General features: G+C 38.9%; 1 protein-coding gene and 1 long non-coding RNA gene across 11 annotated transcripts in view; one reads left to right on the forward strand and one right to left on the reverse strand.

The window, feature by feature from the left end:
- Nucleotides 1-12068, reverse strand: part of ESRP2 (epithelial splicing regulatory protein 2) — a 58220-nt gene extending 46152 nt beyond the window's left edge. For 7 of the 10 annotated variants that reach the window (XR_013931942.1, XM_080411121.1, XM_080411119.1 and 4 more), the window contains exons 1-2: nt 3297-12068; nt 49-2038 (exon numbers count right to left, since the gene is read on the reverse strand). Coding sequence is in view for 9 of the 10 variants with exons in the window: in XM_080411121.1 (XP_080267247.1) it covers nt 49-183 (135 nt within the window). In the remaining variant the exon portion in view is untranslated. Of the gene's footprint in view, nt 1-48 lie in introns of all 10 variants that reach the window. The other 3 variants (XM_080411118.1, XM_080411117.1, XM_080411116.1) reach the window with 3 other exon arrangements.
- Nucleotides 12063-22178, forward strand: LOC308073225. Its single transcript, XR_013931948.1, has 2 exons — nt 12063-13387; nt 13505-22178. It is a non-coding gene; the product is annotated as an uncharacterized lncRNA (long non-coding RNA).
- The last annotated feature ends 3511 nt before the right edge of the window (nt 22179-25689 follow it).

Raw genomic sequence — 25689 nt, forward strand, 5'->3', positions numbered from 1 at the left:
GCCCTGCGGCCGGGCAACGCGCCCTCGGACCGGGTGTCGAAGCCATACCTTCTTGCTGTGTAGATCCACAACTTGCCACACCAAGAGAATTAGTTCCCTCTCATCCGAACCCAGTTTAGCCCCATATGCACCAGCTGTTGCCCCAAACAACACCACCAAAGAGTCACTGTGCGAAGCCGTCATGACCACAGGGGGAAACAACTACAATCAAAAGCAGAGGTCAAAAAAAGAGAGAAAAAAATAAAAGAAAGACACAAACAACAAAAAAAAAAACCCACAAGGCTCACCCCCTACCTCCAAGTGATCAAAGGGGAAAGGAGCGAACGAGGAGTCACAATATCAAGAGAGGAGAAAGAGCTCTTTAGGAGGGAGGGTGTTGGAGGCAAAAAAAATGGAGAAAGCTCGCATCTCTACCTGCTCCCGGTGATCTCCTTCTTCCCGGGGCTGATTGGGAGGTGAAATTAGCAAGCTGTGGGTTTCTTTCCCTCTGACATCATGGCAGAAGCCCAGCCTGGGCTTGGGCTTTTTTTTTTTTTTTTTTTTTTTTTCCCTTCCCCCTTCCCCTTCCCCTCTCCTGAGTTACCTGCCCTCGGTGCAGCTCATGTGACTCTAGTCAATCTCCCAGAGGGCCAAGGCCATTGGGCGTCTGCGAAAGGTGTAGGAGGGACGCAGGGAGCATCAGCGCCTGGCGGATCCGGCCTGATTGGTTTTTGAGGCAGATCAGAGGAAAACTCCCTTTTCCCTCGGTCATTCCGCCTGTAGGAAGCGCCTCTTACCTGCTTTCGGTTCTGCGGGACCGCGGCCCCTGGGGGGCTTGCGGGGCTCCCTGCGCTCCGGCCGGGCCCGGCTTGTTGGAAAGCTGAGGAGTACACACGTGCAGTGGCTCAAACACCACCGATGGCTTTGCTTTGGGATACGCGCGAGTCTTCACCTGCCCATTAATCGCCTTTTGCGCGCGTTGCTGCGCCTGCACTGAGCTACCGAGGCCAGCGTTAATGTATAATAAAAGTGTAGTATTATACAGGAATCTTTAAGGGCTGTTGCAGGCAGAAGGTACTTTGCATTTTAGGGCCTGCTCTGCATACGGTTTGCAAATGCAGGTCCTAGTAAAATATTTTTGGGTTTTGAGAATGAGTGCATCTAGGACTTTTTGCAAAATAGAAATCTAAAGCCCTGTGTTCCCTACCCTGCAACAGCTCGGTGAAGAGCTGCCTCCTGGGCATTAACTGCAGCTCAAGGCCAGCAGTTGTTCTCTACACCTCTTCTGGTTCACGGGGGAGACTCCCCAATGGGAAAACACCACCTAGTTTAGCTACTATGAGCATTTCTGCTCAATGGGAGCAGCAGTAATCTTTGTAACACCGGGGACTGAAACAATTTTTGGAGAAACTGTCAAACTCAAATTTATTTTAAAGCAGACATAACAATCAAAAAGCCTCTAAACTGTTTTGACCATGGTTTTGGTTGGTGGTTTGTTGTTTTTTTTACTGCCACCACTGATGAGTTACTAACCATTTTTAAAGTCCAAATGCTGCAAGTTAGATCAGTCATAATTTTTCTTTTCATCAATTAAATCTTCAGTTTGTACTTTAATATTAGTGTTGTGTGAAATACAGTTTTCACTGAATGAAAAATGGTGCAGCTATTTAGCTACTGATGTCTACCACAGGAAAATGCAGAGCTGGACATTTAACTGTGAATATCTGATGGGTTTAAATATTAACATCAAATTTTCTCTTCTTAACATGCCAATTTTATAATTGGTTAGTTACAGCAGTTATTATGGACCTCCTTTGGCAAACACTGATTCACATGCTAACACCATCACCAAGACTATTTCCATTTATTTCAATGAAAGTGAAGTACAGCAAAGATGCTGTCTCATGCGAATTATCTTAGAATTCACGTATTGCAAGTATGTACCTGGCAGAGGCCATGCAGGGAGCTTCACAGTGCACAGGTGTATCTCACTGAACATTACAGGGTAATTGTTTAATGCCTCTCAGCTGTTGTCTCTGCTGCTCACCTGCACAGCTGCCTGAAAAAAAGTCCTGAAGACAGATCATTGTTACAGAAAGAGCAAATTCCCACTCAGACATGAAAACTTCCATTTGTAACATATATATTTATATACTCAAAATGTTTTCAGCAATTTATTTTCTGGCATCGCTGAATTAACGCAACAGCTATATTTTCCTCTGTCAATACATGTCTAGAAGTCCTTCATAAAATAAAACCCTGAATAAAAGCATAACAGCCTGTTCATTGTGTATGGGATGATTCTTATTCCTTAAGTCTGTAATAAAAACCATAAAAAAACATTGCTTTCTAGTGTGAGAACTGTTCCTCTTATCCAACCTATTTCACTCTTCCTGAAAACACATATACCATGGGGGTGTTTGGGGGAGGCAGTGTCTGTACACACAAAGGTACACACAGATTTTACCTGTAGCTATGTTCGCAGAAGTACCAGTCTGCTACAATTTAGCTGCCTTTGTGAGGGTGTCATTTCATAGCCCTAATATGTAATTACTTCGTAGAAAAGGGATTATAATTAGCAGATTTCTGTAGAAGATCATACACGTCATTATTCTTGGCCAGCTTGACATATATGCTCACAGGCCTCAGTGAACTGGCACAGAGAATGCCAATACGTTTGCAATTGTCTTTTAGGATCTAATGTGAAAGACAAAGGTAGCATAATTCACTTACAGCAACCTGTCAAATTAAAGGAGTACTATTCATATCAATGCCAAAGACCCTTGAAAACTTACTTCAGATCTACGCATGGTATCAGAGGCTAGTGAGCCCAAAAGCTTGCATCCTTTTCACAATTATATTAGCTCATCTAATAAAATGTAGTAGCTCTTCCTACAAAGCCCATCTGGTTTCTACTCCTAGACTATCTTGACTCATATAATTCTACTGTAACTGACTTCTCAAAACTATTCTAGCTAAATGGACTTCAAACATACTCTAAAATGTTTAAAAGAAAAATTTAAATAAATGCTGGCCTTCCTGGGATTTCAGACATTTTCAAGTATCAGATTATGCAACCAGTTTCCCATTCACCTCCTATCTACAACCCTCCATCTCTCTGCATGCAACCCTTAATTATACCAGTCTCTGCAATGTTATTGATCTAAAAAATTTAAAGGAATGACATCGTATGTGTTCATGGAGCAGCAACAGGATCCATTTCCTGCAACAACGTGTGGGACAAGCCTTTGTACACTAAGCATTAGAAAAGTTAATTTGTAACCAAGATCTTGCTGAAATAAAGAGTTATTGCTCACCTTTAGCTTTAATCTTGGCAGGCATATTTATAGAGGTTCTTGTTTGTAGGCTTCATACAAGGATATGTATGTACTCATAAATGTAACTGGTGGAGAATAGAAGTTTTCAAGATGGACATTCATTGTTATGCAAGTTCAGTATTGTGATTATTTTGTTTCTTTTTTAAGCAAACAAAACTGGAAAATAGAATGGATTTACAGTTAGATCACATGACAATGATGAAGAAGCTCATTAAACGCATTGTGCTTGCAATGGACAAATCTGTAGTGACAAATTCATTCTCACTATACACACTATACTGCTTCATGAATCAAGCCAAACAAAGACAAAAAAAATAGAAAACAACACCACCCCTTTTACCTTTACTACAGTATTGTTAAAACCCCCTGTGGACAGAATGTCCTGATCACTGAAGCCCTTTTATTATAGCCTAATAAAAGGAGTAAGAAACTTGGAGACATGAGATCTGGAGTAATATCCTGGCCACATTCAGCAATACTTTAATTACCTTTCAGGAAAACTAGAAGTCAATCTTCTATTCTGAACTTGTATAATATTGAGAAGTTATTTGTCTTCCATACAAATATTTCACTCATCAGTTAAAAAGAAGACAATGATTATGATGATGTTTAACCTTGTAAAATGGTTTGAAATGCCCTGAGAAAAATGAACTATCTTTGAATTTGGGTCTAACTTCAGAATTGGCCATGCTGGTGGGGCAGGGAGGTTGGACCAAATGACCTCTAGAGGTCTCTCCTAACTGAAATTATTCTGCAGTTCTGAGAAACAGAGATGCTAAATTAAGGAAGTATGGACTTTGGTGTCTATTTGCAAAGTAGGGATAGTAATAAATTATCTGTGTGCCTCAGCACCTCCAAACTGAACTGGCACAGGAAGTAAAAGTTCTGTAAGTGAGCTGTAGGTAAATGTGAAAAGACACATAGATTTCACACCCTTTTAGTCCTTGGCTCCTGGATGGGATTATAAGCAACTGTAGCAATCTTTTCTGAAGGAGGAGCTTAGTGTAATTCCTGAAACATAAACCCATATGTAAAGAATTTTCTGGCATCCTTTCTTTAACAGCAAATGAGTGGGAAAGGGCATGGGAACAACTGCTTAACAGTGTTCTTTGATTGCTGTCCAGATGTTTAGAGAGATCTGATTTTTCGGTCTGCCTGGTAGGTCTGTCATGATTACAATGCAGTGTAGAAACATGAAATAATTTCCACTGTGTTATTCACAAAAGCTCAGCAATGTGCAGAAGTGCTTCAGAAAGGTGGTTTCCAATGGAGTATTAGCTTGCATGTATTAGCCCCATCAAGCCATTCTGAAAGCACTCACTTAGAATCCTGTACCAGTTGGAATTTAATTTCTATTGACTCAAAAGTAAATTAAAACATAGAATTGGTGACTAGGCAAAATAAATAAAAATTAAATTACTTCCCCTATTATTTTACATAGCTTCTCTTCTTTATGGGATGACAATCAATCCAGAGTCTTAATCCTACAAAGGTTTTATACATGCTCAGATCCCATTTGAGTGCAAGTGTATGCTGTTTGGCTGCATTTCTCCAGATTACAGGTATCAGGCTTTGAAAGATCTAAGCATTTACTTTTCTATCAGATTTATGGACAGATAAAACATGCTGCATAGTAGTGTCTTTCATCAATATTATTCTAGATTTACATTAAAGTTAACAGTTTACAACAAATACACAGTGAATTTAATTTTTTTTTCTCATCAGAAATGCAGCTTTCCTTCAAATAACTTACTAAACAGCTTTCTGGAACTAGAATTATTGAAACGTTAGCTGGTGGGGACCTCTGGAAGTCCTCTTACCCAACACTGTGCCCACAGTTGGACTAGTGCCAACACTATACTGAACCAGCTAACGCTTTGTCTAACTGTGTCTTGAAAACCTCCCTGGATAACCTGTTCCAATGCCGTACTGCTTTGCTGGTGAGAAACCTTCTCCTAGCGGCTAGTCTGATCTCACTGCTAAATTTTTAAATAATTCACTGCAACTAGTTGAGACAGGATCTTCAAGCTGTGGTTAGACAAGCCATGTGATACAATTTCTGTTACCTAATGAGATGAATATGCAAGTGAAAGTTTCAGGTAGTAATCTACCTTACCTGTGACCGAAAATTCACTTTGTGCGAAGCCTTACTGCCCCTAGAACCTGCCTAAATAAATCTTCACTGCAATTGGTCACTGTTTTACTAGTCTCAGGTATAATATGAAAATGGAAATGCAATGGAAAATATTATTTCTGTAGCAGGTTTTTAAGCAAATTGATGTTCAGCCTTAAACCACTTACTACTTTTATTATTATCACTAAACCATCCTCCCTTTGTCCATTGAAAGGATATAGCCGTTTACAAATCTGTCAGTGTGACTGCATATCCAACAGTAAAAAATTAATGATGAGGTTTAATACAATGAGTTGTTAAACCAGCTATAAAGAAAAAAACCCACTACCACCATCCCTGCTACCACCACTATCACACTTCAGCAAAACCAGTAAATACATATATTAATTACATAATTAACTGCAATAGCTAAAAGCCAAAATGCTGGCTTTGATTTATTACTATTTAAATGCAATTAAATAAAATAATCTTATTAATTTATAAACAAGAAAATTTAAAATTACTTTGCATGCTTAAGGTTCAACAGGATAAACCTTATATCCTCTTGTGAAAAATCAAGTGGTTAACTCATAACAGAAAATGAGAATGACCTGATGTCTACATGAAGGATTTAGTCTGCGTCATTTTATGCCTCATATTTAACAGAGAAACTCAGAGACTTCCAGTCATAGGAATAGCAAGACAGGAAACCCAGCAGTCCTTTAACTTTTTACAAAAGAACTTTTGTATTCATTCCTTCACTGAATTAATGATATTCAGCCGCCCATTTTCCCCCACATAAATGCATTCACACTGTAGACCTAGAAAGTTCTCGCAAGTTCATTGAAACACAGAATCACTGATGTTTCAAAGTCAGAGAGCCAAAGCAACCTGGAACTTTGGATCTCCAACTCCAGTCGCCTTGCATGCAAACATAAAAACTAATTAGACAACATAAGAAATAGAAATGTCACTACCTACATGAAAAGATCTGCATGCTATATCTTACTTACTGAGAGCTGATAATCAATTCTGCAATATAGCAGTGATGAAAGAACTGATCCCCAAGTGAATACAAAGGACTGTATACTGGAAGTCCAAACTGCTCAAGGCAAAAACCCCAACTGTATGTATTACACAATTAATGAATTTATGCAAGTTACATTTTCTCAAGCTTTACTGACAACTGGCCAATACTAGCCCCATGAGAGTATCTTGGCAGAAATTACTAAACTCTGGGTTTTTATTCAGATTGTACCACAAGCTCTCAGCTGACTTAAAAACCCTGATAAAAAAGGAGGGTGTGTTCCTACAATACTTCGTTCCCATTTGATTTAGCTGCTCTGATATTTAACCTGTTTCTTCATTATAATTTAATTAAACTTATTCCACATACAGATATGCTAATGCACATCTTTTTCTCACTGCAGTATAAATACAAGTAAAATGCAAATGCAAAACTTAAGCAAAACCTAACCACCTGTTGAAATATTTAGGCTTTAAAAACATTTAATCAAAGTATTTTGTATAATAACCTGATGAATACAATTATGTGCATCCAAAACAGACATGATAGAAGACCTGTCATTCAATGCTTTCTTGGTCTTTCATCTTGATTATGTTTATTTTGCTCCACTTCATTTCTACTACCATTATTACATACTTGGGATCTGACAGGGGGATTTCGAACATGCTTGAGGTCCTGTTCTCTCCAGTTACAAGGATGGAACAATTTCCCCAAGGAATCAGGCCTCTGATACACTTTTGTATTTTTGTTTTTACCACCTTTATCTTGTAAGTACATGGTCTTTAAAAAGTTGCCTGACTTGTTGCTACCAGACTCTAGCAGAATTAATATGCCAATTTCTAGGAAGATTAGATGAGCTTATTTCCTGCTCTACCATTTGTAACTTGATAAGACAACTATAGGTTTTGCAAAGATACCTCTTTTTTTTCTACAGCACCTCTAGATCCAATTGCTTGCATGGAAGACTAGTTTACACTGAAATGTATTATATAGTTACAGTTATGTCAGTAGAGTCCTCAGTTTCTTACTCAAATACATTCTCTTGTTTCTATTCAACAAATCCTCTCTTCAGTTTAACCTCTGAGCATGGTTGAGCAAATATGCTTCTCCCTTTGGCCTGATGATAGATTTTATATACTGTGGAATAAACAGTGGAAGTAAGATAGAAGTAGTGTCTTTACCGATACATCTGGCTGATACTAGAGAGTGATATGAATTCCTGAGAAAAAACATTCTCAAAGTAACATATTGCACAGTCAGTAAATATGTTCAAGTAAAAAACAAATATATGAAAAAAAAAGGGGGGGAAAAATAAAAAAAAGAGTACAGCTCTACCTAGATTCTTTCGTTTGGTATACTGCAGAAATTTTAAATTTAAGATGCCATATGATTCAATTCAATGCATTTTATCACTTAATAGCCACAAAACTGCTTTATAAACACAGATAATAACGAAGCACATGGCAGGCAGGTGCAAGAAGTTCTGCCCTTTCCCTTCGCAGTAAGCTGGAGTTGTGATAACGTACCATGACAGAGCTGTTTTATAAGTGCCAGTATCACCACACCTTCTTATCCACAACCCTCTGCCAATGTGGCACACCCTTGTTTGATGGGAAATGTCACCTTCTGTTCAGTCATTCCTTGCTTTTCTCAAGTAATTATTTCAGCCTTGGGGTGACATAGTTAACATGCATCAAGGTTTTGCCTTTTCTACGCTGAAATATATGGTGGTGAGGAAAAGAGAAAGAATCCTGGGGCACAGGCAAGAGAAAGTTGCCCAGCACATCCTGGTTGCGGCTACACAGTGACTAGGGTGAACTTACTGCTAACACTGGGGGAAGTAGATGTCTAGGACATAAGTTTATCTTTCACCCACTCCTTTCCATTCTCTAGCATTTTTCTTTGCGTAAGCACATGGAGGCAGAGGAGTCCGATCTATTCCTCCGTTAATTTTCAGATAGATTAAACCCTAGTATACACTACAAACAAACATACCTCTACTGATGAAATGGGGGTAGTCAGGAGTTGGTTGGGCTTGTCACATATGACAAACCATACACTTCAGCCACACATATCATAATAAAATGTTTGACATAAATATAAATTACAGGCATACCTTGTTCATCCAGACTCAGCTATTCATTCTTATCCTTTATATAAATATCTTATAAGATATTATTCTTATCCTATGGCTCATTGTCCCCTCTGATTCTTCTGCATTACTACTTGTGGCGCTACACCGTGAATCAATCAGCTTTGAAATATCGATCCCGTTTCAGAAAGCTGGGTCTGATCCAGCTAAAACCACAGGGAGTGCCACACCACCTCAGCTTGGTGGAGCATTCCTTAAGATGGATCCATTCCCTCATTTGGTTCGGAGGCTGGTCCCACAAACAGTCTGGCAAAAACAAGACAGTGACTCATGGGAATGCGAAACCAAAAGGGGTACTGCTGCCTTGTAGCGTCACGAATGCATGGCCTCAGGGGACATGGAGATTTCCTCCGGCCAGTTACTGCTGCACACCTGCAGCTGTCACTGAAGGCAATCAGGCTGGCTATCACTGTTACGGATGAGTCACGGCGGGTAGCATTTGACACCTACTCTGTATAGACTGTTGTCTGTAGAAGTTGTAAGACTGTGAAGATCAGGTCTTGCCTCTTCAGATCTCTCGACTGCTTTCTATCTATGCAGGAATCCCTGTCTATATCATCTATATCTATATCTATCTATCTATATCTAGGGTGTATCTATAGCAGGAAAAACGTGCTTATACCATCTAGATTCCTGGAGAAGGGAAAACTGTCTATAAATTCAATTTTTGCTAGCTAGATCAAAGTCCCAGCAATCTGCCTCGCCTTATGTAAGAGCTGAACTTGTACTGTTAAAAGAACAATTTCTGGGGAAAACAAGGCAAAAGGGCTCAATAACAAAAGGTGGAGATTTTTTTCAGTATTATGGGCTCTGCTCTTTTCCTGTCAGTGTAAGATGGGCTGTTCTGTACAGGGTGATGAGATTTTTAATAAATGATACTGGGCTTTTCTTATTATTTAACATTATGTTTGTGATGAAATAATGTGTAAATTCAATCTCTTTTTCTTGCAAAAATGACTTTAAAAAACATTCCTTTGCATTGGTATTGAAAGCACAAGATTTATCTGTTCAACCCTTGTGAACCTGTTGGGTGTAGGGGAACAAGCCTTTCCCTGCAGAGCCCACCACCTTCAATCAGAGATTAGCTGCTTTAATCACAGAGATGTGAACAGCTTGCATTCTCAACTTCTGACTTCCACAAAGCCTGTTTGTTTTACTTAAGGCTAGTTTACTACGCCCCTGTTGCCATGGAATTGCTAGGGAGCTAAGCCACACCTTTATGAACATACTTAGCACTTCCTGCACTGTGCAACCCTAACAGCAGTTGCCTATACTCCAGAGAGATAACTGGAGATAAAAAAGCATAAACGGCTCCATCTTAAGATCTTGGCTGGCTGGCAAAGCCAGTGCGTATCACCTGTCTTTGAGCTTTTGTTAAATAGTTCATGCAAGGTTCTGGGGAAATGTTTACCATGAGATGTATTTTTCAAAAATACTTGATGCTTGGGATACTGATAATACATTTCCTCCCCTTTCATCAGTTTGAATCCAGCTCGTCCATCGGTGGCTGCTTTGTGACTAGATGAAAATGAATGAATGGGTTCCTCTCAGATCCCCCTGGGCTGATACATACACTGTATGAGAGTAATGGCAGGCTGGCTGGCAGTTCCAGCAGACAGGCTAAGGGTTCATTATATGTAACCAACCCTCTCCGTGCTCTGAGGCAGCACCACCGTATAATTGCTAGATCACTTGCATCCTTCTTTTTCTGGTTCATCTTTAATTTAAATTATTATATAAAACGATTCGTCAGTCCTGTCGATGTTCAGTATTTAAACAAATCTCAGAAAGTTGTTGTGACTGTTGGTTTAGGGGTTGGGGGGTTTGGTGTTTGGAGTTTTTTTTGTTTGTTTTCTTTTTTTAACCATAGTATACCTAAAGAAAAAATTTTTAAACACACTCATTCAGTACGACTTAAAAAAATAATCAAAGCGTGGCACTCGCCGCTGAAACTTAAGCTGCCTAAAAATGCCTAAAGCACATTGAACATTCATATTAGAAACGTTCTTACTGATGAATCATTCCTGTACTTTCAAAGATTTCCCCCTTTACCCTTCCCTCTGATTCAGGATATGAAACTATCTTGGTTTGCTGCCACTGCATACTGCAAATGGGACTTCAGGCTACCACCAAGTATTTCTTACCGTTTTTGTGACATGTTACAAATTATAGTAGCTGCTAAGGCTTGGGTGGATTGTAAGGATGATTAATAAGATGCAGTTACTAGCACAGCAGTAAGGTGGAGTAGGCGTGAGTAATTGTATTCTGTGGGAATTTAATCAGAATCTTCCAGCTCATGGGCATGAAAGTATTTTGTAATCACAGCAATTAAAAGAAAGGACAGAAAATCAACAGCATTTTAATGCAAGTTTCCTTCAAGATTTCTTTAAAGAGGAAAATATATTGGGCAGACAATTATAGAAAATTAAATATTGGGAATCAGTTACTTTACTGTTACTTTTGCTTTTCTGAGAATGAAACCTGCAGTACACATTAGGATGATGTAGGCTCAAATGCAATGGGAAAGTACTCATACTTTAAGAATTACAACTTGGTTGCACAGACCTAAAAGCAGTAGAGGAGACAGACAATGCATTTGAAGATGCATCTTCATTGCTTCAAAGGAACAGCAGTTTCCAGAATAGTCACAATATACTACTGGGAGGCAGGGCAAAAGAAGGAGGTTGTGAGCATATACATGCTTGGAACAAAACTAGTGGGTATAAAATAACAACCAGTTTCATTTATTTGTGCAGTTTATCTGTAGTGGCAACCAAAGCCCCAGTATGCAAACAGCCTGGGCAATGGGGGTGGAGGAATGTATTCCACAGCTCGGTAAAAATTTCATATGAAGCAATACCCTTTTACTGGGATTAGTGGCCTTTCTCAAGACTAGGCTCAAAGGGATTTACAAAACCACTGTATACACTCACCCAGAGTCACAGAGTAACTTCTTCATTGTTGTAAGGACAATATGCTGCATAAGATAGACTCGTTTTCTCTCTCATGTAGAAGAGAAAGCATCCTTTTCTTACAAGAATCCTAAAGAACTGGCAATATCTGGGTTGTGGATTAGGCATGCAGGATTACACGGTCTCAGTCGAAAAAAAATATTGTATGACCACTGACAAAAAGCATTAAGTTTGTTTTAGGAAAAGGGATAATTGAGCCAACAATTCTGCAAGTCAGGCCCACAGTTCCTGGGTTTTGGGCAACAAACATTTATTGCCAAGTAGTGCTAATTAATATAAAATTTGTTCTTCAGTCTCCATTTTTCTTTCCACAATACAATCAAGGCTAGATGACAAAAAACATTTGTCACATTTCAACAGGGAACTTGGCATGGTATTGGGCATGATGGTTTGTGCAATGGGTCAGGAATACTGAGGCAAGGGATGTGTACTGGAATGCTCTCAAACTTATAAACCTTCAGTTGCTGCCTTAATTTTTAGCATGTATCAAGAAAGATTTGTACGGGGGTGAAACATTGAGGAGTTTACTTGATCCAGTGTCCTTGAGTGAGACAAAATCCAGTCATTTCAAGAGCATTGTTTATACACGAAGGAAAAATCAGAGCTCGGGGATCTATTTGTTTCATTTCTTTAGCCCTTTAGAGAATAAAGACATATACCGTTTGAACAACTTCAATGACTCCAAATCAAATTTCTAAGAATAAAAATATACCAGTTCAGTTTCCTAATCTATTTCCTAAATCAAAATATATCTTATTTCAACCAAGGCAATGTTAACGTTTAGACAGCAAACTCACCACAATACATGATTCCATATTACAGACAAATATGGATGTATACCTACATGCACATATACATAGATCCTTTGTTACATATTCATTTTCATACCTCACCTTTCTGCTTCCTCGGAGTTTTCAACTTTGGGCCAAAGGCAGACGCTTGGTCTGTTCCCTTTTACCATTTCTGGCTTCCTCAGCTTTCCTTCGGTTTATATTTTTTTATACTTTCTCTCAAGTATCTGAAAATGCAGAATATTAGCTGAGTATATAGCAATACAGAATGATCAAAAGTCTGTAGAGATCACAAGTTTCCCACAATAGTGTTACAAGTATGAATTAAGTAATACTTAACACATTCATAACACAGTCATCACTGTCTCCCTCTTCCCCGCAGTGAAAGGAAATGACACTTCAAAGAAAAACTGCCTTAATAGGGTGAAATTCACACCTGCTATAATGCCATTATACACTTATTACTTTTACATTTGATTTGAATATGACTCTCTCACTTTTCTACCAGCAGTACACAGGACCCTGTTTTAGGATGACTGCCTAGGAGATGTGCTCCTTTCACATAAATGCTTCTTTATGATACCTTTCCTCCACCCCTCCCAGCAATGCCTTCCTGTTTAAGCCGCTTCATTCTGCAGTCAGTATACCTATGCAACTGTTGCTCCTTGTGTAGCCATTAATAATTGCTTTCTATCTGGATTATGCTGTTGTCACCTACTCTACATATGGCTGCACCTTAAAAACATAATAAAATGAAGTTATGTCAGCATAGTAAGGATTACTTCTGAACTGCTTGACTCAAAGCAATTTATTTTTTTCATATGTCAGTTATGAACTACAAGTGCTACATAGAATAGGTGTTTAATGTCTTATCTTTCTGTCTCATTATCCTTCCTCTGTGTACACACATGCCAACACACGGCCACAGTGGCAGTCCATGTGCTTCAATTTGATATCCTTGGTATAACAGAAGGCATGACTGGCAGAAATCTCTGTGACGATTCAGAAAATCAGGGTACCTGCTCCTACTCGAAAATAGTGTGAAATTATATTTTAGCCACAATTCAAAAGGTGTGCCAAATGGGGCCTTTGGAAGGGGATGAGGATACGCTTCCATTGATTACGAATGTAGAAAAGAACTCACTGTGTATCATCAACTCCAATGGCAGGCTTATGTCCAAAGCTGGATGATGACTGAATTTTTCCTAGGCCATGCAAAGATCCCAAATGTGATGGAAACCACATTCCTGCAAAAAAAAATCTCGTATTTCTTACCGTTTGCACAGTTTCTCAAGAAGTTTCATTGTGAGATGACATAGGTCAGTTGCGAAGGCAGCATTCAGCACATAGCTAGCTTGTTGCATTCAAGTTCAACTATTGCTTCCTGCTAAGCAGACTGAATAGAAATCAGCAGATAAAAGATTCCAGTGGGCCTTGTAAAAATCCATTTACTAGTCCTGAATAGTACATGGGTGAATTTCTGTTGAAAGCTAAAGCAAGAAAGGAAAACTTTTATTGCCGTTATTTTAAATAAATTAGTTATATTATAATTCCTGGACTCCGTATCCATTCTGAATAAAGAATGCATTGCTACTGTCACGCTTGATGTACCCTACTGCTTTGCACTATTTAGATGCATTTTATTCCACCATGGTAAGATATGCAGTGAATGCAGGTTTTAAGGATATTTGTAATACTTGCCTTCATTGTCATTTTGAAAATTCCAAAACTATGTGCTTTGCCCGTGGCTAAAGGGTAGGATTATATTAATGAGACATAACTGCCATTTAATCACTGCAAGACCACACACTGGCTTCGGAATTCAGTGAAGTATGCTCTAAAAAGCTGAAATTAGTGTGTAAGGCCTTTAAATAGAAATCATATCATAATGCATTTGTGTTTAGCCATAAAATTGTGAACCTCTTATAAGACATACTCTGGAAGAAGGTAGCAGCACAGTATCCCATACCAGTGCTCTGCAGTTACTGTCTTAACTTCCAAGCAAATAATAAGTGCCATCAACAGGACAAACATCTCATCGTGGATTTTCTCCTAGGGACTCATTCAAATAATAATCCATACTCATTTTTATGGTGTTCAGGAAATAGTAGAAGGATGCAACATTAAGTTGCACCTACACTACTTTTATGGTAGTCTATATATGGTAGCACAGTATGGACCACTATGGATCAAACACCATTCAGATTTGCATGGTCAGTCTTAAATGACTAACCTCAAATAAAGAGATTCTTGTTTTTGTTTGCTTTACAAAGCATTATAGAAGAAAACTCTGCTCAACAGTTGCACAATATCTTTTGGCTTCTCTTTCTCTTTGCTTCCTTCGACTTAATTGTAATAATTCTCCTTAATGTCTTGGGAAGATGACAGTCAAATTCTACCCAATGATTAGACTTTTCCCCCAGGTTTGTGTGTTCTCTGGACAAATTTGAATTTTTTACCCTGAAGAAGAGTATCAAAACAAGTAGATGTATCTAAAAAATACAGGAGGCATGTTCAAACACTAAAAAGTCTCACACTTCATATGCACTACAAAGAAAACCACAGAATAATAGACATATCCAATTTTAAATATAAAATATGTATGTTTATGTACACATAATAATGACATGTGGGAATCAGATACAAGGCTTTCATAATATAGAGGTGATAGACAGAAGCCTTGAAGAGTCCATGGATATTCTTTCCCTTTCCCTTTTTAAACAGGCATTTTTCTTTACAGCCCACCCAGAATTGGGTCACCTTTGAAAATGTTCTTAGGCAGTGACTGCGCAATTCACCCAAGGCAAGAGGACAAACATACTGCTGTGGCACTGCTGTACAGTTTGTCTCAATGAGGCAGGACAAGAAAAGGAGTATTTCAGCTTGTTAGGGAAAAAGAAAATCTGAATCTTTTGTCTTAAATTGTGGCTCCAAAAAACTGAGCGAAAAAATTTCAGTCCATAGGAACATTCAGCATTATCAGCATTTGTTAGTGGAAACACTACATCACATATGTTAAATAGTAAATGTCCATTTATTTGCTGAGTTTACCTTTCATCATTACTACATTAACCCTTACAGCTGAATAATATGGTATTCTCTGCTTGAACATTTTTTACTATGTAGATCAGGGTAATCGAGCTGTGATCCAGAAGGCAAACACAATTCACAACTTAATTCAGCTCTCATGTGGTTAACAGCCAATGATTTTTCATATTTTGTGTGAATTGTAACTAGTTAACACAACTACATACTAATAGTTGGCCTGGCAAAAGCATTTCAAAGATCTATTCAGCCTCAGAATAAGGAAAATGTTTCCAGACTTGGTTAATAGATAAAGTTTACTTTACGAACAGTTTTGTCAGCTGAAAACAATAACACATCCCATCTACTTGTCAGAGCTCCTACAGCAGAAAGCGCAGCCTTCTTTGGTGTACCGTCAGAAAAGGCAGGTACACACTATCCAGTTTCCTTCAAAGTTAGCTGCTTCAGTTTAAAAGGCCAACAAAGACATTGTATGACATTTGGGATGATTCTACCCACAGAGTACTAGGGAACATTCATAAGATCCTTTCTGCTGCCAGAAGTGCTCAGTAGTTCTGCTGCTTAGAACTGCTCCAGATGACAGGAGTGAAAACACAAGTTACGGGTGATAGCATATTCAATAGGCTCAGCAGCGTTGCTAACAGAATGCTGGATCAGAGTTTAAGAAACTGTTAAAATCATAGTAAACTGATACGTTGCTCTGCCACTTTTCATCTTATTGGGCATGGTAAGTTTACTCAAAACTGGCTGAGGGTATTGAAGTCTCTGTATGTCTTTTTTAATTGCATTGTATTACAAGGGAAAATTTTAAAACTTTAATATAGATATGATACCTAAGTATAAAACTTCAGTGGTTTGATTTGTTATCAGACAACAGGCTCACATGACTACCTGCGAAACTGAATTGAATTCTGAACTTAAACTCTGTTCAGAAAAATCTTTAATTTGACACTTGCCTGTTCAAGCAAAACTTCAGAGCACAATTCTTGAGGTTAAATACTACAGCTAAGCTGGTCTGACAGCTTGCCACTGCCAGAAGTGGAAGGTCCTTCTTGTCTCCCCACTCCTCTTTCCCAGTTTCACGTATTCCACCTCTTTGTACCTGCTGTGGTTGTGGTCAGACTCTAGCTAAGCCAACGCAACTTGTAAATTCACCAGTAAAACACCTTTTTGCCACCAAGCTGACTTTGTTCTACACAGAGTCTGTTACTGCCACAGCCTACATAAATAGAGGGGCATACAGTCAGGAATGGAAGAACTTTCAGCAAACCATAAGACTGGCCAAAGCCATCATGCAACATCTCTCTTAATACTTACACAATACAAAAAACTGATTTTTGTTTGTAACCAGGAGCTTAAAACTTGTTTTGGCTAGTAAATTTTTTGGGGAACTTTCAGAAGCCTTGACTCCCTAACTATCCTCTAGTTAAATTAAGTTGCAGTCTCACAACCTTTTTCTTTTGGGGGTTGCTTGGGGCTGGAAATGGTGTTTTCACTTTAAGCTGCTTTAGCAAGTACTGCTGTGAAGAAGAATGATCATGATATTGTGCCCTTATATGATCCTTCCCACAAATATAACGTTAGTATGAGAGGTGACATAAGAACAGACTTCCTTAAGGAAGTTCCTTAACTGAAGTGTTATGGCATACATCCTAATCAGTTCAGTACAGACCATATTTATCTAAAGACATAACTTATTTACTTCAGATGCATGTACAGAAGGAAACAAAGCAACAAAGTGAGATTAAACAGTAAGCAGACAAACTCTTCATTAGTTAATGGGTCATGCACTCATAGCTAGCTAGCAGTATTTTGAAATACCCACAGGAGCTATTTCAGCTTCTTTCAAATTACTTTCAGAATTTTACATTTTAAAATCTTTTGAGTGATAGCTAAAGCACACATTTAACAGCTGAAGAAAAAGAATAGTACAGCACTATCCTTAAACTTTTTATACTATTGATGTATGAGACAGAAACTGATCTTGGACAAGAATGTCAGTTTGTTTCCCAGAATATCACAAAAACCTGATGGTATGAAGGACAGATCTTTTCAACATATCAGATGCACAAGCATATGTATTTTAAGTGTTCCCCTTAGGTAGTTCTGAACACGCATCTATAGCAGTATGTCAGACATACCCTTTTGAACAGTTGCTTTCTTTAAGTGTAATTTTAGTCTGCTATGAAGTGATTCAGGTTTTCAAGAAGGGACTCCAATCTGATGGCTGGAACAGTCATTTTAGAAACATCCTGTACTTATTTGTTAACCAGCTTTGCTCATGAGTAAATACCATGCAGCCAGCTTTTTTCCTCTCCATCCCACCTTTTAATAACAAAAGCAGCCTCAGGCCATCAAGTCTTCCCCATCACCTGTTAATCTCCAAGAAACAGCTTCTTTCTCAATTGTTGCTTAACTAATGCAACATTTAACACTCCAGATGAATCACCACGGAGCTACTAGTAAGCTTTTGACTCTACTGTCCCTTCACCCCCACAATACTAAATTTACTGATGAAAGTGTCAGAACTCAGATGAGCTCCACTTTGAAAGGTCATTCTAGAGCCCACATTTGCCTCTGATACTTTCTTACCTCTCCTTCCTTTGAATCTGTTCCTAGATTCTGGTAAATGAATTCATTTCTACGATGTAGTTCATTCTGCTTTTCAGAACTCATGACAGCTGTATAGTTTTTGTTCTTCTTAGCTGGAAAGCTCCTAGAAAATTATTTTGAAGTTTAGGGATTCAGGGTTTAGTATAATACCTACAGTGATTCCCTGCAGGACATTATTAAACATCAATGTAAAGTAATCTCTTGGTAGAGGCACTGAAGAGACAGAAGTTCCAGTGAACAGAAAAGAATTTCTCTTTCTCATCCAAGCTTAACAAGAAACTACAAGAAACTCCCATGGATGATGGAAACAAGAGGACAGAAGGATCAATGGATTTGTTAGGAACCCTTTCCTCAACAACATGCGTATGTATTTATCTATATACACACACATATATACAAAATGTGTATTATATAAGTACATATACACACCTTTTCCCAAGCAGCTATTCAAAAGGATGGCCAAGGATGAAATCCGTTGAGGTTTTTGCTGGAGTTCTAGCTTGTTCCTGTGCATTATTTCCCCTCCACAATTTCGTCAAGCAGAATGGCCTATGTGTAATAGAAATAGCGTCAGTCAGCAAGATCTTGTCTTCAACTCTTAATGCTTATAACCAGCAAATAAAATGACCCAGAAATCAGAAAAGGAAATCTCAACTTTTTTTTTTTGCTTTACTTCTATCCTTGTAATTCCTCACTATCCCAACCAGGAAGAACATGTTGTCTTTCAGGCAGCTGCTGTAGCAGTGGTTTTCTTCAGCTGTGCACATGATCTCCTCTGCCCTCCCCGAGGAGCGAGGCTGTGGGCTGCGTTTATTGAGCAGCCTCTAGTGGCTCACCGTAGGAGCTACCCTAGGCTGTCACCACGTGCTGCAGCGGGTACCTGCTCATACCTTGCACAGCGCTGCCCAGGATGCTCTTGACCACGTGCTGGCCCACGAACAAGGAGGGAGAAAGACAGCAGAAAGATTATAAACCAATAACATTGACCTCTGTGCCATAAAAGTTGATTCGATCCTGAAGCATTTACATTCTGGTAATGGCTTACAGGAAATGCATAAAACCAAAGCAAAGAAAGAAGAAATAGCCACAGGGGGTGTGATTTGTTCCAAGTGCAGTGAGGGGAAGAAAAAAAATAATTTTCTGACAATAATATTTATCTTGGACTTTATGTAATCATTCTTCAAAGATGCTACAAATTTCCCATACTAAACAGATGCAAAATTTCCAAGATATCTCATACTCTAATGTGAAACTCTTCTAGGAATTCCTATTCCATTCACAACTTCAAAAATCTACAATTTGTGAACCTACAACAACAATCTAGTACACATAGCAATTGTTCACCAGAAAACTAGCGCACTATGAAAGTCTTTTTAGCTGTCCTTTCATTTAGTCAGAATAGGTAGGTATTGGAGATGTTAGAGTCACAGACTAGCTAGACTCCTTTTGAAATCTTTAGGAGGCATTAGGTGAAAAGATGGAGGCTTAAGATATGCCTTGAAGATCAAAATTAAGCTTATTGGGGACTGATAAGCCCCAGTTGCTTGCCTTCCAATTATACACTATTAGGAGTCAATTTGTGATACTGTGTCAGAACTCATTAGTGAAACAGTATCTGACCCATGTAAGGCAGGCTACACACTGTGGAGCAGTATCTTGTAGAGAATGAAATTGCAAGGGTAGTAACTGACCTCTCTGCTATCCGCATCCAGAGACTGGGTAGTAAAATAGTCCTGTTGCTTTTCTTCTACATATTCACCTTCACTGGAGTGGCTGATGCTTCCCTGAAGGAAGAGTATTACATGTGTGAGCAGGATGAGGCAGCACACAGGAAAGCAGCCAGTGAAAGAAATCTTACATTTCAAATCAGCATCTCTATTACTGCCTCTTACTGCAAAAACTACAGCGCTGAGCTATTCACACAGTACACGAGTATCCTTCCTCGTTTAATAGGTGGCTCGTAGAGAACATTGTGCCAGAAAGATCAAAACCAAGTACAGAGATTTCACAGATAACAATCCCAATTCGGTTCTTACCATATAGACTCATCAGAACAGTTTGATTTAGCCATCATTTTGCCCATTCAGGAAACCAACAGTAGCAAGGTACTTCAGAAAGGCTTTTTTACTTTCTGCTTATACTATATCTACTGTCAGCACCCCAAGTACACCAGTAGGCCTTAGGTGATCAGACTCAGCTCAGCTGGAGCTTCCATCCATGTAACAGGACAAGAGCCCATTTCAGCTCAGCCCTGAGCCCTTTCCTTAGCCATGCTGTACATGTATCTGTGCCTTAGGTAGCTTGTCTCTTTGCAGTGTGATTCCTGGCCCCATCTCCTCCTGCTGCTGACTGGATCTCCCAGAACAGACCCTGGTTTGTTAACTTGCTTCATCTGGTGCTGCTGAAGGATCACTGCACACCCAAGTCAGGTATTGCAGGACTAGCCCTCGCCCAGCAAAGGGGCAACCTGCACAACAGTCACCTGTACCTCCAGGGCTCCTGGCCGCTCCCAGACCCACAGAGCAGCCCCACTCATGCTGCTTCTTGACAGGGAGCTCAGGCCAGGAACAGCTTCTCAGGCCTGGGCTGAAATAGGGCTCCTGGACCAACTGGCAAGGGCTGTGGTGGAGCCCCCGCGTGATGCTGGCCGGAGCAAGAATGGCCTGTCAGTGCAGCAGGTACCCTAGGTACCTAGCTCTGGGCATAGGTTCCATGTATAACTTATCGTCATTCTGCACATTTGATATCTTCCCCAGTAGCACTGAATACTGTATTTTAAAATAAAATAGAAAAATACTAAGTGATTTGTGGTTACAGCCTGGAGGCAATGCTCTTCTTGAAAAATAAATATTACAATAATCAAGCTCTTCAGTTTTGGAAAGCAAGAAATTATCATCTTATCTGAGACATTACCACTGGCTTCTTACTGTTGAAAACAGAGAATATTTACAATACACATTAATTTTAATGGTTACAGGTAGAATCAGATTATCAGAAATGTACACTCACCATGTGAATGAAACTCATCTGAGATATCCCTTATGTCAACCTCTGAGGATGTTTAATTTTTGTAAATAAATTAAACTGTAAAGGTTAAAAAGAATAGAGAAGACAGAATCAGACACTTCTTGGAGGATGAGTGAAAGGACAGAGGCACAGGTTGCAGAAAAGGACATTCTGATGACATACTAGGAGATGTATTTTTCACCATGAGGTGGTCAAATGTCCAAACGTGGACCCAGAGAGGTTGTGAAATCTCTGTGTTGGAGATATTCATCAGTCAAGACTTTATCAGACAAGACCTGTGTAACTTGATTGTACGCCAGAAGTCCCTCCCAAACTATATATTCTATAATTTTTCTATTAGTAAAATCCATAAGAATGATTATATGCAATAACATACACTAATATTTATTTCAAAGATAAATTAACGTGCGTATCTATTTTCCTGAAATACTTCTTTCTTCCAAAATATAACAGAACTGTATTTTATAAGTATAATCTTCTGGATTAGGAAGTAAACTGAAACTTGTACTTACAAAGTGCAGAAAAAAGTATCTTCAGATGTATAATTAGTGCTGTTCTTTTGTGAGGTAGGAGATTACCAGAATTCATCACCTGGCTCCTGTTGTACTAGCGTAACTGGTTTACCCAGTATTTCTGGTTTTAGTTCATAGGTAGCACTGCTCAGGATAATTTTTAGGAACTCTCAGAGGTCAAGGGTAACAATCAATCTGATTATTTCCAGCAGGCTCAAATGACTTGATCATGTTGTCATATGAGAATAAAATTTGTTGAGGAAATTTAAAGATTATTTTTGTATTTTGTTGTGAAAACATCACATTATTTTTCTCTTCTGTGAAAGAGCCAGGTAGGTTTCAGGATAAGTCTTGGAGAACTTCTGTCACAGGCACTCAGACGCTGAAATAAATAATAAACCATAAAAAAAGTTAAAATGAAGGCTTCATAGGGATGAGCTTTCAATGAGAGTAATGTATCTGTTAGTTTACTGAATTTTAGGCTGCTGCTTCTACAGATGTCATACATGGAATCAAAAGCAGCCACTGACCTTGCTTGTAGTTGAGGCCAACCTTGGAAGCACAAAGTCAGTAACTTTTGAACTTTATAAATCTTGGCTTTTGTTTACATGTTTGGAATGTACAAACAAAATTAAAAAAATCCATCTTTTTTGCACTGGGAGGAAAGAGTGGGGCATCATTACATGCATCAATTGCTTCAGACCCAAAGTTAGTTCTCACAATGAGGCCAGCAAAATTCTTATTTTATGTCTGCATGTCAAACATGTCATGAATGACCAATACTCTTTATATCCTAGAAAGGAATCCTCAGACTCTTTAAACCTCTTGCTAGTATAAAAAACTTGCTACTATAAATGTGTTACTATATCGTATTTACACGGTTCAATTCTGAGCAAGCCGTATGGGGGAATGTGTTTTATGTGAGAGTCTTCACCTAAAGTTTCTCGAACCTCAGTGAAATTACAGAAAAGATTAATACAAATTGCCCTTATCTGACTAGGACAGGAAACAACCAAACAATCTGCATATACCCCCAGTAAAGCTACAGGGGTCACTCCCACCTGCCTTTGAGCTTCCCAAACCAAAACTGCATCGTAACTACTTTTACCTTTCTTCCTGTCTTACTCTTTTCTTTTCTTACAAAGGGTAGTAAGACCCCTTTACCTTTTCCTTCACCGGCTTAAGGCCAGAGCTATTTCCTGTTCTGGTGGTAAGGGAATAAGCCCTCTGGGCATCCCGACAGGTGATGGTGCGTAACCCGTAACCCGAGACAAGGCCATTCAATAGGAAGGCACTGCAGCTCACTGCATTGATAACAGCACCCTCCAAGCTTGACAGTCATCCATTTTAGCTAATCTCTAGGTTTTAAATGAGCTGTACAGGAAAAAAAGCTTCCAGGTGATTTCAGATTGTCCAGACAATGCTGGCAAGTACAAAAGAACACAGGCATTCACAATCTGAAGTACTCCTCTATATATCTTTTTGAGTATAGTAAGATAGTGCAATCAAGTGTGATATTTGGTCCTTTGTTATGGGTAAGAACTGAATTACTTTGTAATTAGCCTTGTGGCCTTCCTGTTGATAGTTTAGAACCTGAAAAGTGACAGAGCAGCTGTGTGTACACATAGATAGGCCTTCTGTTATGTTAATTTGAGTTACATTTATTTATTTGGTCCTGATCTTCTTCTGAGATTCTTCCATATGAAGTCTGTGATGTAAAAGAAATAAACTCTTTCTTCTCAGAATATTATCCAGTACAACTGAGTGTAATATAGATTGCTTTTCAAAATTCCCCATAACCCAGTCTGTATGTTCATTCACACTTCATGAAAGTTGGAAACCATACTCTACTATCTCAGTGTATCTTACATTTTGCCTTTTTGTCTGGTTAATCTCTCAACTAATGGTTTATCACATTCCAAAAATGTTATTCTCCAAATTTTCCTTCTGACAGGAATACCAGTTTCCATTTTTTCTTTTTAAACTTATGTCAGAAAATTCAAAGCTGAACATTCATGACTCATAGAAAACAATAAAAATGAAAATGGGACTCTTCTTTACCCACCATTGGAACTCCAAGTTATTATATGATTGCTTTTCTCCCCAAGATCTTATGTTGCACATACAAGTTTTACATTTAAACATCTGGTAAGGCGGGAAACCTGGAACATAGAGTATGTTCTCTCAATTATGAGGTCTTCCCTCAGCTGCCTCCCTTTAGTGAGTTTTTCAAAAGTCATCTGCCACAATACGTTCTGGAAAGCTGATAAACCAGTTGAGATTCAACCTCTGCTATTGGTCATGGCCCCTTAAGAATCAACCATAAACTAACAGAAGGATACAATAGGAAAAGATCCTTGAACCATTAACATTTAAGAGCTGTCAAGAAACCTCAGTTTCATTTCTTCTGCCACTTAATTTTTACATGGAACTTTGGGTAGAGCAGTAAACATCTGTGCCTCAGTCTTCTCCATCTGAAAAACAGGTTTTGTTTTCTTTCACTAGGACCAGTTTTGTAAGCATGAATAAGTAGTTCAGAGAAATGCTCTGAAATTGGCATCTTGCCTAGGATATTGAAAAAACTGGAGAGCCTTTATTCAGCCATCTTCAGTTCAACAGAGAAATTCTAGCACTGAAGAATCTTCATTAGAAACCAACAACTGAAATAAACCTTCCTATTACTGAAAGATTCCTGCTTAGGATGATAAAATATTTTTTATTCATAAAAGCAATACTACTCGGGCAGCAGCACTGGGAGTTAGCCTACAACTCTCCACAGATTTGGTTCAGCCAGTAAAGGCAAGCATCAGGTTCTGTTTCCGTGCACAAATAACAGATATCTGCTGCAAATCTGCTGTGCAAGATGACCAGCTAATAGTATGCTGACAATGGCACAGGAGTTACAGACACAGTATCAAACATGACAAGCTTGCCAGGAATGTGCTAACCAGAAAGTGCTCAGATCCAACTTACCTAGACATTAAGAGCTTTTTCCTAGTGACTGCAAGTATACATGAAGGAAGTGAAAACAGGAAGGAAAGGATGTAAAACACCTTCAAAATGCTGTGCTATTCTTGACATGCAATGCTAGAATTCCGGGACACAAAAAAATTATTTTCTATTCCTTCACCTAGGGCTGCAGCTTTCCTCATGAACATCATATTACAGGGAAGTAGCTACATAGTTTGCTGGATCAAGTTGAGAGCAGCTCGACAAAAACCCAGAGGCAAAGCCCAAATTCAGATTACAGCCTCATATGACAGCAAACACTGATCATCAGAGTGGATCAAAGGGATCTGTGGCACAACGCCTTGAATTTTACCAAGTATATTCCATGATCTTTGTTCTGTTCAAGGATTCTGGATTGCAATAGCTTTGTAACACAACTGACATTTCCCATCAGCAAGCAAGCCCTCGGGTAGGGACAGAGAAGATTACGCTGTCTAGATTTTATTATCTCTTCCCAATCTAGCCAGATATTTCAGCAGTCAAAACTTGCTGGAACTGACTTTTATGTTTTGATGGTCAATCTCCTGAAAGTTAAGGTGTTTGCATATTAGCTGCTCTTTATTACGTTTCTGTTGCCTTTCAGTGTATCTATGTTACCTTGTCATGTTTGGAATACTGAATACTATCACACTACTGAATATTGAATATTATCGTGTGAAACGACGCCTTACCAGCCCCTACTCCCATGCTACTGTCTGTTCAGAATAGCATGATCTCACCTTTCCATTGCTTTTCGTTTCCACAGGCCAGACACAGAGGAAGTTTTATAAAGCAGTGACATGCACACACTGTTTATAGGATCTGCCTCTGCCACACTGTAATGTGGTCCTCTTGAAGTGTAAGTCAGGTGCCTGAAAGGAGGGAACCAGAAACACAGACATCCGAACACAGAGAGTGGAGAAAACCTTGTCTAATTGAAATCAGAGGGAAGAATTCAGGTAGGAAATGTAATTAGCATACTGAAATTTGGCAACAATACCTGGACTGAAATTCTACTTTCATAGGGAATCAGGGATTTTTGATGACCGCAGGCAGGAAAAATCTTGGCTTTGCCTTTTTCTAAAAAGCTGCCACTTTCATCAAAAAAACCAAATCCAATATTGTCAGAAAG

Source organism: Falco punctatus (genome assembly GCF_963210335.1).
Source record: "Falco punctatus genome assembly, chromosome: 14".
NCBI lineage: Eukaryota > Metazoa > Chordata > Aves > Falconiformes > Falconidae > Falco > Falco punctatus.